This window comes from Nyctereutes procyonoides, unplaced genomic scaffold (genome assembly GCF_905146905.1).
Source record: "Nyctereutes procyonoides isolate TBG_1078 unplaced genomic scaffold, NYPRO_anot_genome, whole genome shotgun sequence".
Taxonomy (NCBI): Eukaryota; Metazoa; Chordata; class Mammalia; order Carnivora; family Canidae; genus Nyctereutes; species Nyctereutes procyonoides.
The window spans coordinates 37,518,744-37,533,312 of NW_026575142.1; the positions used below are offsets into that span (position 1 = coordinate 37,518,744).

General features: G+C 48.5%; 1 protein-coding gene across 1 annotated transcript in view; it reads right to left on the reverse strand.

Moving 5' to 3' along the window:
* ADCY2 (adenylate cyclase 2) overlaps positions 1-14,569 on the reverse strand; it is a 385,343-nt gene that overhangs the window by 19,138 nt on the left and 351,636 nt on the right. Inside the window, exons 20-22 of the mRNA XM_055308552.1 lie at positions 13,366-13,524; positions 3,689-3,835; positions 1,871-1,978 (exon numbers count right to left, since the gene is read on the reverse strand). Of these exons, the coding sequence (XP_055164527.1) occupies positions 1,871-1,978; positions 3,689-3,835; positions 13,366-13,524 (414 nt within the window). The remainder of the gene's footprint in view (positions 1-1,870; positions 1,979-3,688; positions 3,836-13,365; positions 13,525-14,569) is intronic.

Below are 14,569 nucleotides of genomic sequence, written 5' to 3' on the forward strand. Positions count from 1 at the left end.
CCAAAACTCCTATCTTGAAGCCTTAAAACCCTCCCCCCACCAAGATCTTTTCTCTCTCTCCACCATGCGAGGACACAGTAAGAAGGGGGCCATGGACCAGCGAGAAGAGAGTTCACCAGCACCTGTAGTCTGCAGGAATCCCATCCGGGACTTCCAGCCTCCAGAACCATGAGACAACCAATGTGTGCTCTTGTCTCATGAGACATGAGACAACCAATGTGTGCTCACAACCAATGTGAGCCCCTCAGCCCACAGCGTTCTGTTGTGGCGGCCCTGGCCGACTGAGACAACAAGTGCTCAACACCTCACATCCTGAGGCAAAAGGAGAAATGTCTCTTCCCATATGTAAGATTTTATGTTACTTCTTTAGTGACTAACTTGTCCCATAACTTTAAAGGTGCTCAAAAAGTATAGATGTGCTTTCATTCAAGCCAGGAAAATAAAATTCTCATCATTCTGTTTTTGGTATCATTATGGCACTTAAAAGGGACTTAAAATAATGTTATATACATTTTCCTACTGCTATTTTACAATTTTCTAATAGCTTTTCAAATTCTATGATGTTCTGTTAATAAAAATCCAATCCAACCATTAAAAATACACAATACCATGTCTACAGGGCTACACGTTCTTCCTTCTACCTCTGGCAACAAGAGGACTCCTAAGGGCACGGCTCAGAATCCAAGATAAGGTTCTTCTAAGGTTTCTTTTATTTCTCACTTATTTTACTTTTCCTTATTACTAAAGTAATGCCTACCCATTAAAAAGTAATAATTTGGAAGCAAACACCTAAGGAGAAGAGCGAATGGAATACATATTGCCCCATTCACTTGGAAAACTGCTAGCATTAACTTTGCGTCAGATGGTTGACGTTTCAGTCTCTGCCCATGAATATTGAGGAAAAAGAGCAGAGGGAGCTCTGTTTAGCATGCTGTTTCTCTGTCCCTCTCTCACTTCATCCAGTCTGTGGGAGGTGGATGTGGGAGAGGGAGCAGAGCATATGGGTTCAGCCCTTCTTTTCTTGGGAGGAATCGGCCTGCCTACAGCAAGCTGTGCTCTGGTAAGTTCTGGTTCCCTCTTAAAGTTTAGCACCCACATTTGCACTGGGGGGAGGGGGGGAGCCAAAATATCCTGTTTTACCTTTTGGGGGGCCAATTACACAGGGATTGGGGGGGCCCCCACTTGGCCCTAAAAATTGGAAGGTAGTAATGGGGTGTGTGGTGGGTGGGCTTTTGGCATTGAATCACAAGCTACCAGACGAGGGCCAAATTCTATTAAATAGAACCCATGATGCACACACACAAAGTTTTGTTCGGTGCGGGAGGCCCCTCATATTTACTATAGGTTATTTGAGTGTGTACAATTGACATATTTAGTTTTGCCCTTTCCATATTACTTAATTTGCTTTTAGGATGTGGTTCGGCCTTGGTGTTATGGTTGGGCGACCACACTTGTTTTTAATCAAACAGTCAGGATGCCATTCTGGTGTGGTATAGGGGGTGCGTCATCCCATAGGGGTTGATATTGAAAGCCTAGAATGAGGTGTTTAGCTGCATTTGTCTGTTTATCTAGTTGTAGTCATGCAGCTACAGTTTGGTTGGGTAGTGTTTATCCCTGACCAGGAAGTTGGGGGGGGGATTACACATCGGGGTATATGGAAAACAGTGGAGGGTTCTTGTGCTTGGGGGAATAGTAGACCTTCAGAGCCTCTGGGGGATATTGTTTCTTCTTTTTTCATAAGGTTGTAATCACTGAGGTTTTAGGTTGTACACATGGTATGAGTATATGAGGCAGTACATGGCCGTTTTGACTCCAGGGATGATCTGGAGCTGAGGCTCAGATTGCTGTTGTGTTGCCGACACTTCTGTACCTGGGCATGCTCCTGGCTAGGCACGGCGCTCAGACCGGTCGCTGCCATGTATGTGCTGCCAATGGTCTTGATCTTTTCAACTCCACTGAATTTTGGCTTGGACAGCAGCTGTAAAGCAATGACAAGCATTCTGTTACTCAATTGGGTGCACTTTCTAAAGACACTCTTAAATTCTTGTTCACAGTAATGGGAATATGACTTATTTCAACCACTGTTTATTCACATTTTGACCTTGGGCTTTGTTGAGAAAGAACACTTTATACATTCCACAAAGAGTGTGTCCTTGGAAGGCAGTGCAGTATAATGATTTTATTTCCAATTAACATGAATTACCTTTTAAAATCTGCTAGTGAAGGAACTAGGATAGATTATGATGCAAGTGACAATCGCCTCAAATAAATTTCCCAATTCTGTGTTTGAAAGGCCTAAACAGAAAAGTATGATTCAGTGAGGGAGGTCTTCCTTGCATGGTGAAGGTGATTTATGACCAATTACAGTGCTGAGAACTGGCTTTTGCCTCTGAGCTCTAGATGTAAAAGGAATCATGATCTAGAATGGCTCCCCCCATCAGCTCTGACCTGAATATTTCTTGTCCCAATTTCTGGTACCAGTTACCAGCTTCCTACAGGCCTCTTCCCCATCAAATACATTAGGACTTGAAGTGGGATGAAGAATAGGTAAAAATAAGAGCAGATGCTGTAGGAAAGAGAAGGGGTAGAGAGAGGAGAAGAAAACTCTGGAAGGTCCTATCAGCTCAGGAGGACATTGGTACCAAGTGAAGACTGGGAACATCTTATTCCTGCTTTCTGAGGAGCTTCTTTCAAGATTCCATGCCAAAGTGTCTAAGGTTGATTAGCAAATCCCTGCACCACATATCCATGAGCCAATCCAACCCAAAAGAGCACTGCCACTCACCTGTCAGTACTGGGGAACATTTATTTGAGTGAGGGGCAGCTGTAACACTGCTCCTGTCTGCAGTTCTCACTAGGAATTTGGCAAATGGGTAGGGATCTCTAGTTACCATTACTTCACCATAAGTTTTGTGTCAACCTCATGATGACAATGGTGGTAACAGAAATGCACAAGTCACACAAGACATTTAGAAGGCTGGCCTGTAACCATCATACCACATAAATAATTTCATCTCTGTATTTCAAAGTTCCATGAATCATTATAACCTATTCACATATGTCAATTTTGCTATATTTTGCTTGATATTTATAAGAATGATATAGCAGCAACATTCTTAAAACCATAGGTGTGTTTGTTCTCACCAGAAAACAAAACACATTATTCTCTATGTAGGCAGCATATTGGAAATTGAAAAATGACACCCATTTCAAATTCTGAAACATATACTTTGTCCCTTCTAAAATATATTATTCTTCAGACATACTGCTTTTTAAATAATAAAACGTGTCATCCCCGCACAGTTCAAGCTGATATCTAACCTTGGAGTACGCCGAGGTAGACATGCCAATAATCTACTATGATGAATACATTATCTCTTTTTATATCAAGAGATAAGCACATGTTTTCCTTGGAGATCAAGCTTTTTGAGAAAATTCATGAGCACACTGGAAAGCCATTTTATTGATATTGATTTTGGTACTTGTTTCTAGGGCTCATACTATCTCACAAATAAAATCTATCGTTCCAAAATTAGTCAAGTACCGTAACAGAGTAAAAGGCTTTAATTTTTAGTTGGCTACCACAAATTACACCAAAAGACATAAGACATGCTACCAGATGGGACTCACTTTAAATGCAATGGCCATAAGAACGCTGAAGCGTTGGATGGGGGCTACAAGTACCTACATCATCAAAGTCGGCGATGATCTCATTCAGGAGCCGAAGGCATTCCAAACCCTCCTTGTTCACATCTGATTCTGTGTAGAATTCTTTGAAATCCGGAATGGAGGCAAACATGACGCAGACACAGTCATAGGATTGGTGGTATAAGTCCTGCCCAGGAGGAAAGGAAGAGCTGAGCACCAGGAAACCTTTTCAGTAAATACACACTTAGGGCAAGTGTTTCTTTATGCTGGAGTCAGTGAGGAAATCCCCCAGCACCCCAATCCACCTGCTCCTAGCCAGCCCAAAGCCCATTCTAGACCCTGGCCATTGATGGTGAGCGAAGGCTTCTGAGAAGCAGGATGCAGGCTCTGAGACCTCAGCACAGTGCTTCCATGGCCACTACCAGCTAACAGAAGTGTCCTTCTGGTAAAACCTCTCTGTGATCTCTACCTTAGACCATTACAAGGGATCACAGACTTCTGGCTGAGGAAAGAAGCATTCTTTAAGCAATGGAAGGCAAATAAAGTGATCTCCCAAAGTACTATATTGGCCTAAAATTACTACTATGGCTACATCCTTTGCATTTATGCCGTTTATTCTTTAGTGTCTCCTGAAAGGAGGAGATGAAACCCATCAAGGTACTTCATAATTACACCAGAAAGAACCAGTGCAACTCCCCAGGTAACTTATTCATACAGAATCAAACACCAACACTATCTATTCAAGATAGCCTTTTGTTTTTTAAATAGAAAGACGCTCGCAGTTCCTCATCCACAGACACGAGTAAAATTATGATGTCTTTTAAATGCAACTTTAAGGTGTTTCCATAATGTTTTCAACATACAACCTCCAAGTTTGATGATAGTTTCAGAAAGAAAGGGGCTGGTCATGGGTGTGAGGAGCTGTCCTCCCACTGGTGCTGGCTCGTCAGGGCCTTCAGGTGGCACGACATGGGCAGGATGGCCAGGTGCCATGGTGGGTGCAGTACGGTGTGGGAAACACCCCCCCACCAGGGAATGTGAGGAACATTCTGTTAGACAAGATGGCCGACCTCCAAGTGGAGGAAGAATGCTGGTGCTGGGGCTTCCTGTGTGCCTGGTAGGGTGAGGGAATCCACTCTGCATGGATGTTATAGTGAGCTCCGCTCTCCTGGGCACCCAGATGAATCCCTCGGCAGGGAGAGAGCACTTCAACAGCACTGTAACTTCAAGGTTTGTGGCCTCTCAGAAGAACCATTCTCCCCCTGAGGTCTCATAACAAACACATCAGGGCAATGGTGACCCAAGGAAGGTCACATCCACTTCCTGGAAAAGCTAGACTCATGTCGGCTTCCTGTTTTCAGGGCCAATCACCCTGTAATGCCTTCTGCTACTGCGTCACAATCTTTACAAAATACATGAACAATGGTATCAAGGTTCTTCTTTTCTACTTGGCTCTCAATACAGTTGAGCTGGCTCATTGCACAGACCTGTACTTGGTCTCTCTGAGAAGTTGTTTTTGTGAAGAACTGGGAAGACAACGTGTGGCACATGTGACCACCAAGCGTACGTTCTAGTAATGCTGACTAAGCTGGAGAGTTCAGGGGAGAGAGAACCCCCTAGAAGCCTGTTCTAGTTAAAAATGCCAGTTTTAAAAAAGAAATATAAATTTCCCTGAATTCCCTGCTCCTCAGGAAAAGAAGCACATCTGACAAGAGAAGGAAAGGTTTTCTGTACCTACGTCTCCCCACTGTCTGCTGACACTGGCCAGGGTGACTGTCCGGGGACCAATGATGATGACAAGAGTAAGGCTGGTAATGGTCAGCACTGACTCGGCGCCTGCTGCCTGGCAGGAGGGCACCTCTGAACACTCCACAGGCATTAACTTGACCCTGACTACAAGCCTCTGACTGGTGCTATTACTCTCAATGTACAGAAGAGGAGACTAAGGCAGAGGGCAGTTACCAAGTCTGATGCAGAGTTCACTCTTACAAACACTGCACTTGACACTTCAACTTGCATCTCCAGATGACCACAGGCCATGCCACCTGGATTCAGGGTTGGTATGGGCTTCCAATCAGGTCATGTCACATTACCATTCTCTCCCCCCACCCCTGAGGTCTTTAAGGGTGTGAGGGAATGGGAGACAATGAAACGCAAGACTGAACCAACTGATAGTTTAGATGAGGGTCTGTTTTAACTACACTGGTTTGGAATCTAATAGAACAAAGTCTATTTATTGAAAGGAGTCTGACACATTACCTCATTCTGCTGTCCTCAAATAGGAATGCATGGGACAGTCCCCAGTGGGTCTCCTCCTGACCAAATGTCATCTGGGGTTGGCTCCAAGCATGTGCATCTTTTGGAAAAGGTCCATAGGTTATTCTGCTATGCAGCCTTGGTTAAGAACCATAGGCTAAATGAGGAAATGGAAAGTCAGAGGAGCTGGGTGACACACCAAGGTTCCCGGCTGGCCTAGGGGCCATAGGACTGTCATAGGACTGAACTCTGGAGCCCTGGTCGGGCATTCTGTAGGTGGTGAGTGCTGCTGGGGGCTGTGTTGCAAACTGCTCGCTCACCCACTCGCTGCAGATCAGCCAATTGGAACCTTTGGAGAAAAACCAAGGATAAGCATGGATCTCTGGTCCCCTGGTCCCTGATTCAGTGCTCAAGGACTATTCTTGAGGAACAGGGAAACTTCACCAATGGCAAGCTTCATAAATTCTCTGGAGCCAGTGAAAAGTGCAGGGCTTAGAGTCATACCCTAAACTCATGAAAGGTTCCCTCAGGTCTTTGGGTTGGGCTTGGAGTCAGAGAGGACCACAAGCTGATTGATTGGCTGATGACCTGAGCTTGTCTCATATTTCCACAGGATCTGGCAATGGGGGTAGGGCAAGTGGGCAGCCTTTGAGGAGATTCTGGAATTCAAAGTCTAGAATGGGTGACTCTTGTTGGGCACACTGCTGCCAGAAGGTATCATCGAGCTTTGCAGTTAGAAATGAGCTTAGAAATGAGCTTTCAACACCCGCTCACATGTAACCACTCTGCCAAACAAGCTCAAGTAAAAAATAATCACAACACAACGGGATCTCTGTGCCCACTGTCCCTTTTAGTTTGCTGAGACCAGTGCTTCTCCTCCCCAACCCAACCTTGAACAAAGACTTGGGGCAACTCCATGACTTCGTGTCACTCTTGGATGACTTCACTGTCACTTCAAGTCCTCTTGTCAATAAAGTGCCCAGCCCAACAATTGGTCAAAACTCAGAACCTGGCTGAATGTGTGGCTCTTCTCCCTCCACAGCACAGGCCTGCTGCAGTGGGGGAAGTCTGCAGGGTGAGGGAGGGGGCATGACTGGCTTCTATACTTGCTCTACTCATGCTTCTACTTTGACCCTCCCCAACTTGCTCAGTCAGGCTTTCCAAACACCCAGGGGTGCAGGACAGGGAGAGAAGGGAGTGTCTGATGGAGCAGGAAAGTGCTCCGCTGACTGCATCATGCTCTCCTGGCACTCACACCTGGTGGATATTGCCATAGGTTTTTTGAAGACTCCCTGCTGCTGCCTCCATCCGTGAACATCCCACCTGAGGTTCCCCTGCTGTGGACAGTACACTCTGTCCTGCTCGTGACCACTCTCTGTCCCAGGCTCTCTGGCTATTCTCTGCTGGGGCCTGTTCACCCCGCCAGGTGGCTCTGTAAAGCAGAATCTCAGAGAACCCTATGCCAACTGTCTTTCTCTTGCTCTGTCACTGAGCAATGTTTAGCATCCTTTGCCCTCACATGGCCCAACAGTCCCATTACATCCCCACCTGCAGCCCTAACTCTCTCAGCCCAGACATTTCATTTTTTTAAACTTTTATTTTATTTTATTTTATTTATTTATTTACTCATGAGAAACACAGAGAGACAGAGGCAGAGACACAGTCAGAGGGAGAAGCAGGCTCCATGTAGGGAGCCTGATGTGGGACTCAATCCCGGGTCTCCAGGATCACGCCTTGGGCTGAAGGCGGTGCTAAACCCCTGAGTCCCCCGGGCTGCCCCAGCCCAGACATTTCAATCTGCCCCTACCCTCTGCAGTTTCTACTGGTCAGGGACCTGCCTATCACCTGTGTGTCCCCCAGAGGTAGGGGTTTTCCCAGGACACCACTCAGTGCCCCAAGCATAGACATGCTAGGTTCTGGCCCATGGAGAAGGCCAGACGTGAAGGGAAGATCCCCAGGGGGCTGACTTCTCACTATGCTCTGTCCAGCGCCCCTCTTCTGGCCTCCAGTCTCCTCCCATTCCTATGCTTCCTAGAAGGGGAGTGCCGAGGATCATGCAACCAGTTTTCAAGCAGGACATTTGTAAATGAGCAAATGGTTTTGCATCCCTTCTGGACCATGGGAGCTCCTGTCTGTGTGTCACAGGCTGAAATTCACTTTAGCATCTGGTGTGCATACGCGCAGGCACACACACACACACACCCCTCCCTCCTGGGGGACTGCTAGGCTTCAGGACACACGTTTAGGACCCTCAGATGACCAACACAAGCGTGCTCTAAGGAGCTCAGAGTCTAGTTAGAGAGACAGCAAGTAAACAGAACGTGAGAATAGAGTGTGATTGGTGCTGCTCAGGCCCAGGTGTGGACATGTCTGCCTAGTATCCTAGAAAAAGTTTGGAACTGCCACGAGCACTTAGTTTCCAAACTCCCACATCAGTGCTCTCTCCTACTGATTCATTCTATAGCAGGAGGGCCTCCCATCCCCCACAGCTCCCCCCCCCCCTTGACCTATGTGCTAACCATTTAGCACCTGTGTCCCCAACCGTCATCTAATGCCTAATTTATTCAGGGGAGTATTAGAAAGCAGCTCTGGAAAGCCGGGTGGCATTCTAGCCTGAGTCTACAAGGAACCTGGCTGAGGGGTCTGTCTGGAGGTGGCGGGGGCGGGGGCTCGCACCTGGTGAGTCCCTGCATACCCACAGTGACATCTGTGTCCTGTTTTGATCAAGTCTCAGCTCTCCCGCACCAAGGCTACCTGGCTCAGAATCACACGCCATCCTGACCACCTGGCAACTCGGCAAAGGGTCAAAACGTCGGCTTTTCAAGTGATGAAAGCTAGCTGTGATGTGTGCTCAAGAGGCCTCTTGAAACGCTCCTGCTACCACACGGCAGTTTCCAGGGCTCCGGTCCAGGCACACAGGGCCCGCTCCCTAAGCCTGAATGGCCGGATGCCCAGATCTGGTCAACACCCTGGGCAGCTGGCGATGGAGAAGCTTGCAGAAGTGCGCAGCGATACTCACGCCCCGAGGGAAGGAAGAGGTGCCTGAAGACCCAAGCAGGGGCTCTGCCCCCATGCCGGGAACACAGGCAGAGCGAACAGGTTTTCATTGAAACCAAAGCTTTCGGGGATTGTTACTGTGATTAAATCATTTTCGACTTCTGAAGGGAAATTCAATTCCTCCGAACATCCGCCTGGTGGGCTGGAAGGCTCTTTGTTAACGTGAGTCCTGGTCATGTTTCCAAGGACTGTTCCAGAAAATCATGCCTCGGTAATGCTTGCGGTGGATCTGAAAGGCATGCTCCTGTCCCCGCCAAATTCCAAAAGTAACCCTGGGTCTCTGCATTCCGAAGGCATGGGTGCTCGGCCCACCCCCCAGAAATGAGCTGGGAAGGAGGTGCTGCTGGATAGGAGGGCAAAGTGATTACATTGGGTTTGTTCTCCATCCCATTGGGGCCATGCAAAGGTGGGGGGGGGCGGGAAAAAGGCTTCCTTGAAGCTATTAATAAATTCCAGTGGGCAGTGATTCTTCAGTTTTGCATAAATCTGAGATATTTGCTTAAACGATAACTAAAATTGAGTATTGTCTGCATGCCAGGCACTGCTCCCAGAGCTTTGCAGGAATCACTGCTTTTAAAATCAGTTGTAGCCTCTGAGAGGATGGAGGCCTGGGCCCACAGCTCAGAAGTGCCAAGGCTGGGACCGGACCTGTGCTCTGAGCCACCAAGCAGGGCCCAGCAGGTAGGGGAGGCTGGCCTGGGGCCCAGAAAAGCCATGCGTGGCAGGTGGGGCAAGCATCCCTCCCCTCCTAGCAGCCTTGCTCTTGGGTGCAGGGCTCTCTTGTCCCCAGTGCTGGCCACACTCTGTCATGTCTGGGCGGGGATCCAGCAGGAAAGATCCCTCTCCAGGGACCGCACGTCTCACAAGAGCTGGAACTGCTCCTCAGGAGGCCTTAGGGAGAGAGCGAGCTCACGCAGGGGGCATCCACTTGGCTCTGACACTCGAGATCCCGGACAGTATCTGTGCTGTCACACAGTACACGTGCCCTCATTGCTGAGCTGCAGAAGCCACACGGCAGTGGCCTGGCTGGCCTGGGATGCTGAGGCCGGGATCATCCCTCGCCCAGCTGGGGAAGGGCTGCTTCTGTCTGGAGATGGTCAGGCAAGGACAGGTCTGACTGGGACAGGAAGGGTGGGCAGCCAAGGTCAGGATGTCAGAAGGACCAGGCAGGGCTTGGCTATGGCTTGTGTGCTCAAATAGGTCTCCTTCTAGTAACCTTGGTAGGAGTTTTGGGGAGGGAACCCCCCCAAAACATAATAGTTCCTTTACTGAGACTCACGATGGGGGTGCTCAGAACTGTTAGACGGTGGGTTAGGGATTCTCTTTCTTGTTCAGCCCTGCACGCGAGCTCTGTTTGGCATGTAGGATTTTCCCCAGGAGGATCATAACCAGCAGACTCTCCTACACCCACTGTTTGATCTTCGGAAACTGCAGAGCAAAACCTGCCCTGTTCAGCATGCTGCCTTTGAGCAGACAGGGCCGGCTGCTCTGATGGCATGGTGTCCTATGTGGGGAAGGGGGGGTTCCCTGAAAGTTTTTAATCCTCAAGACTTACAGTGGCTGCTTGTGTAGCTCCCCCATATTTAACCTAACTGACAAACCTTGGCAGTAAAGCACGGAAAGTTACAGCCAAGGGCAGTTGTGCGTTGGCTGCCTAAATCAGAGCACCTTGCAGCCCACAGCTGCGCAGAATGAAGCGACGGTGTCATGGGCTGTCTCACTGGTCCCATGCCCCCAATTTAAGATTCAGTGTGCATCGCTCCAACCTCCTGAGCAAAATCAGCAGCTAGAGAAAAATCATCTAATGATGTGTGGGGATCACGGGACCCTGAGTGAAAACCAAAGACTCCCCAACGTGGGTCTGCGGCTCTTGAGCCTGGAGAGGTCTGTGGCAGGGAGTGTGAAAGGCTCCGAAATGGAGCACATGCTAATTTTCCTACAGGGCTGCCAGCGGCCTGGGTCTGGGCTCTGTCTCCTGCAGGAAGAAACGAGCTGTCCTTTAGAGCCACGGGGGAGCTGGGGATTACTCCAAGGACACACAGGGATGAAGCAGCTTTGGATGAGGCTCCCCAAGGAATTCACTTTCTTTATCTGACAAAGGAGGAAATAAAGCACAGAGCACACTTATCGAAATGATTCCTACTTTTTTCCTAAAGAGTTCTCCAAATGCCCACGCAGAGAGGGAGCGCCAGAGTCAGGACCTAAGCCCACTGGGCCACCCTGCCCCCACTACAGTCCTTTCCCAGGGACCCACCTGGGTGGTGAAGCCTACAGGAGACCCTGCATGTGTTCAATTCTTAAAATGGCAGCACCAATGAGACTTGAAGAGAAAGGCCCCCCTCTCTCGGGAGCACATGGGAGTTGTAGTAATGGCCTGGCACGCAGTAGGGCCACTCAGGAAATAGATGAGTGGACGTCAGCTGCCAGCACTGCCGCTTTAGCGCTGCCTTCCCTGCCAGCTATGTCCCACCTGAGCGGACGTGGGACTCTTGTGTCTTGCCCTGACAAATGCCCTCCTCATCTGGAGGGACGCTCAGGGTGATGCGATGTGCCATGTCCCACATCCCACCCAATGCAACTGCAAAGTCAGGCACAATTCTCCTTTTATGAGTGGGGGGTGTGGGCTCAGCCTGCAGATGCAGCGGGTCAAGCTCATGTGACAGAGTCCAGGTGTGGTCTAGGTTCAAGTCCACGCTACCTACCTCCGGGTATCTTCCCAGGCCCACCCTGCCGTTCCTCATACTCTCCAAAGAGGCAACTATGTTCAGACATTTGCTTAGAATAAATCCGCCCGACAAGGAGAAACAGAGAATCCACTGATTTCCCAGGTCCGGCCCAGGGGGATGTCAGGAGACATGAGGAGGGGTCTCCGAGGTGTAGGGCTGATCCCTGGGGGCCCTTTGCAGGGCTTGAACCAGGCATGCTTCTGGCCAGAAGCAGCCTCTTGCAGCCAGAATATTCTCACTCTTTCCCTCCCTGGCCTCCATCCCCCAGCCAGTTTCTAGTACTTTCTTTTCAGTTTCAGAAGCCACTTCCCCACAGTGGTGGCCCTCTGGGCTCCCACATTTATGCTGCTAGAGTGCCTGGAGACAGGAGGATGCCATCCCCTCCAGGCAGCAGGGCCAGCTCGGTCTCTTTCACCTCTCTTCCAGGCCCAGCACCAGCCTGGCCAGAGGCCAGGGGGAACCTTAGGTACATGCTGACCTTATGAGCTGAACTGATAGCTGGGCATACCGACATAAAGATGCTTTCTGTTGCTACTGCAAGCAGATGGCTCCTTCTTAATAGATGCAGTGATTTCATTATCTGTGACCAGCAGGTAGATAGGCTGCCAAATACCCTACCGCCTGCAGAGAGCAGCAGGAGAAGATACAGAGGAGCGAGCAGTCCACAGTCAGTCAGACCTGCTCTGGGACCCTGACCGGCTCACCACGTGCAGCATGCTTCCAGAAGGAAGCCAGCGATAAAGTCCAGCTTCTCACTCACTGCCTGGCGCTTTCTACCTAATGTCAACTTGAAATACGCTACAGGAAAATACTGCGCCAAGCCTCCTCACTTGAGATGGCTTTGTACTCTAGCCTCAGGGGGTTTGGGCTTATCAAGTAGCAAGTTCAGGCATCTGCAAGTTCCCGGGATCCCAGCTGAAGACCTCCCCCAAACGGGGATGCAGCTCATCTCTGAAAACCCACGGTGCCAACCACAGGCCTGTGCACACAGTGGGTGCTCAGACATGAGTTTCCCACTGTAAATCCATCTGCCGACTCTTGTAAGTCAGGAACGTGAAAGAAGTGTCATGACATCTGATTTCATAAGCCACTTCGACTTTAAAACGACACCCTCATCCTTCTAGTTTTAGTTAAGTATCTGTTCCCTCAGAGACTCCAAGAAATCCCCATTTCTATCCATTCAAGTGAGCAGACCCAAGTCTTTGACCCGTTCTTGTGTGGATAACTTCTAAATTCTGTCTATGCCCTTTCTTTGAAATTCTAAGGCCTTTAAAGGCTCTCAGGGAAGCTGGGAGCAATGATGCCCACTGCTGTGATTATGCCTCTTGATTTGGCCTCTATTGCATGCTGGTCAGGGAGATGGCCCTCACACCAGGGAGAGCCCCTTTTGTGACTTATTGGGAACCCCAGGGCCACACGTTGCACATTGAAAACTTCATGGGATGGGTGGAAGAAAAGCCAGGAACTGTGAACAAACGCCATGCTAACAGGTGCAGGGTTGATGCTAACCCACTGTCCTCAGCTGATGCCTCTGTGATCAATCAGTATCTTCTCAAAAATGGACCAACACAGGCTGATAGTGGACATGTGGAGCACTCCGTGTTTGCAGGGCCACAGGCCTCCAGGTCATGGCCAGACCTCCCGGCCCTCCCCAGCCCACCGCCCCGTGGCGCCCCACCTCATTCTTCAGGCTCCGGGCCAGGAAATGCTCGGCCACATGTGCGGGCAGCACGTTCTCCAGCAGCACACGGTTCAGGTTCTCCATGGTCTCTATCTCCTCCCGTTCTTTTTTGAATTTGTTCTTCCATAAGAAGTCTAACCTACAGTAATATTCATTCTGTTACAAGAGGACACAGAGGTAAAGAAACAATAGGCATCTTGTCCTGCCAGAGAGTGGAGGTTTTAAAGAGAAAACAAAAAGAATGAAACAACACTGAAAAAAAAAAAAGAACCCCCACACAGAACGGTCACCCTCCCTACAAAGCCCGCTGCTCCCCCCAAATGTCTCCCATCCAACCCCTCACCTGCATTTGCAAAAAAAGCAAGTTGGGGAAAGAACCAGGCTCAGGAACAGGACAGAGGAGGGGATTGTGATGGAAATGACGTGGAAGCTTCTTGCAAAGTTAGTTTAATAAAAGATGGCTTTTGAGAAGAGGCATAATAGAATATAAACAATGAATAAATGAAAAATGGGAAATAGATTAGTGGAGAGAGTGCCCTGTTGGATAATTTGCATTTAAAAAATAATGGTGCTCCTTTGTGACAGTTTGCCTTACGACTAGAAAATCAGTTTTCCCCTGCCACCAAATTCTGTGATTCAGCATTCACTGAAAATTGTGTGTGTGTGTGTGTGTGTGTGTGTGTATGTGTTTCATTTGGGATTGCACTGTACTGAGAGTATGATATTGTATTTACACTAAAGTTCATTCTGGTATCATTTAATTAAGATGGTGCCTGCTAGTAAAAACATACGTGTTCATGCTTTATAATGTAAACTTAATGTTTTTAAAAACTGTTATTAATGTTGTAGAGATGGGGGGCCTATTTCCTGGCAGAGGGTCTCTTTGATTATGGCATCATGCTCGATCTGCTACGATATAAATATTTAAATATGGTGAAATAGCCCTCAAAGAATCTTCCTGTAACACAGGCCTAATGGAGAGCATTTCAGCACAGATAGTGACTTCCTCAGGCGGGGGGGGGGGGGGGGGGGGGCGCAGCAAAGAAGAAATAAATTCTGAAGGTTTGTTTTATTGGTTTGATTAATTATATCAATGCACCTACAAACACACACACACACACACACACACACACACACTTTGCCTCTCATGCACAGATGGCAATTAAAAAAATTTCACATTTTGAAACCCGAAAGAACAATG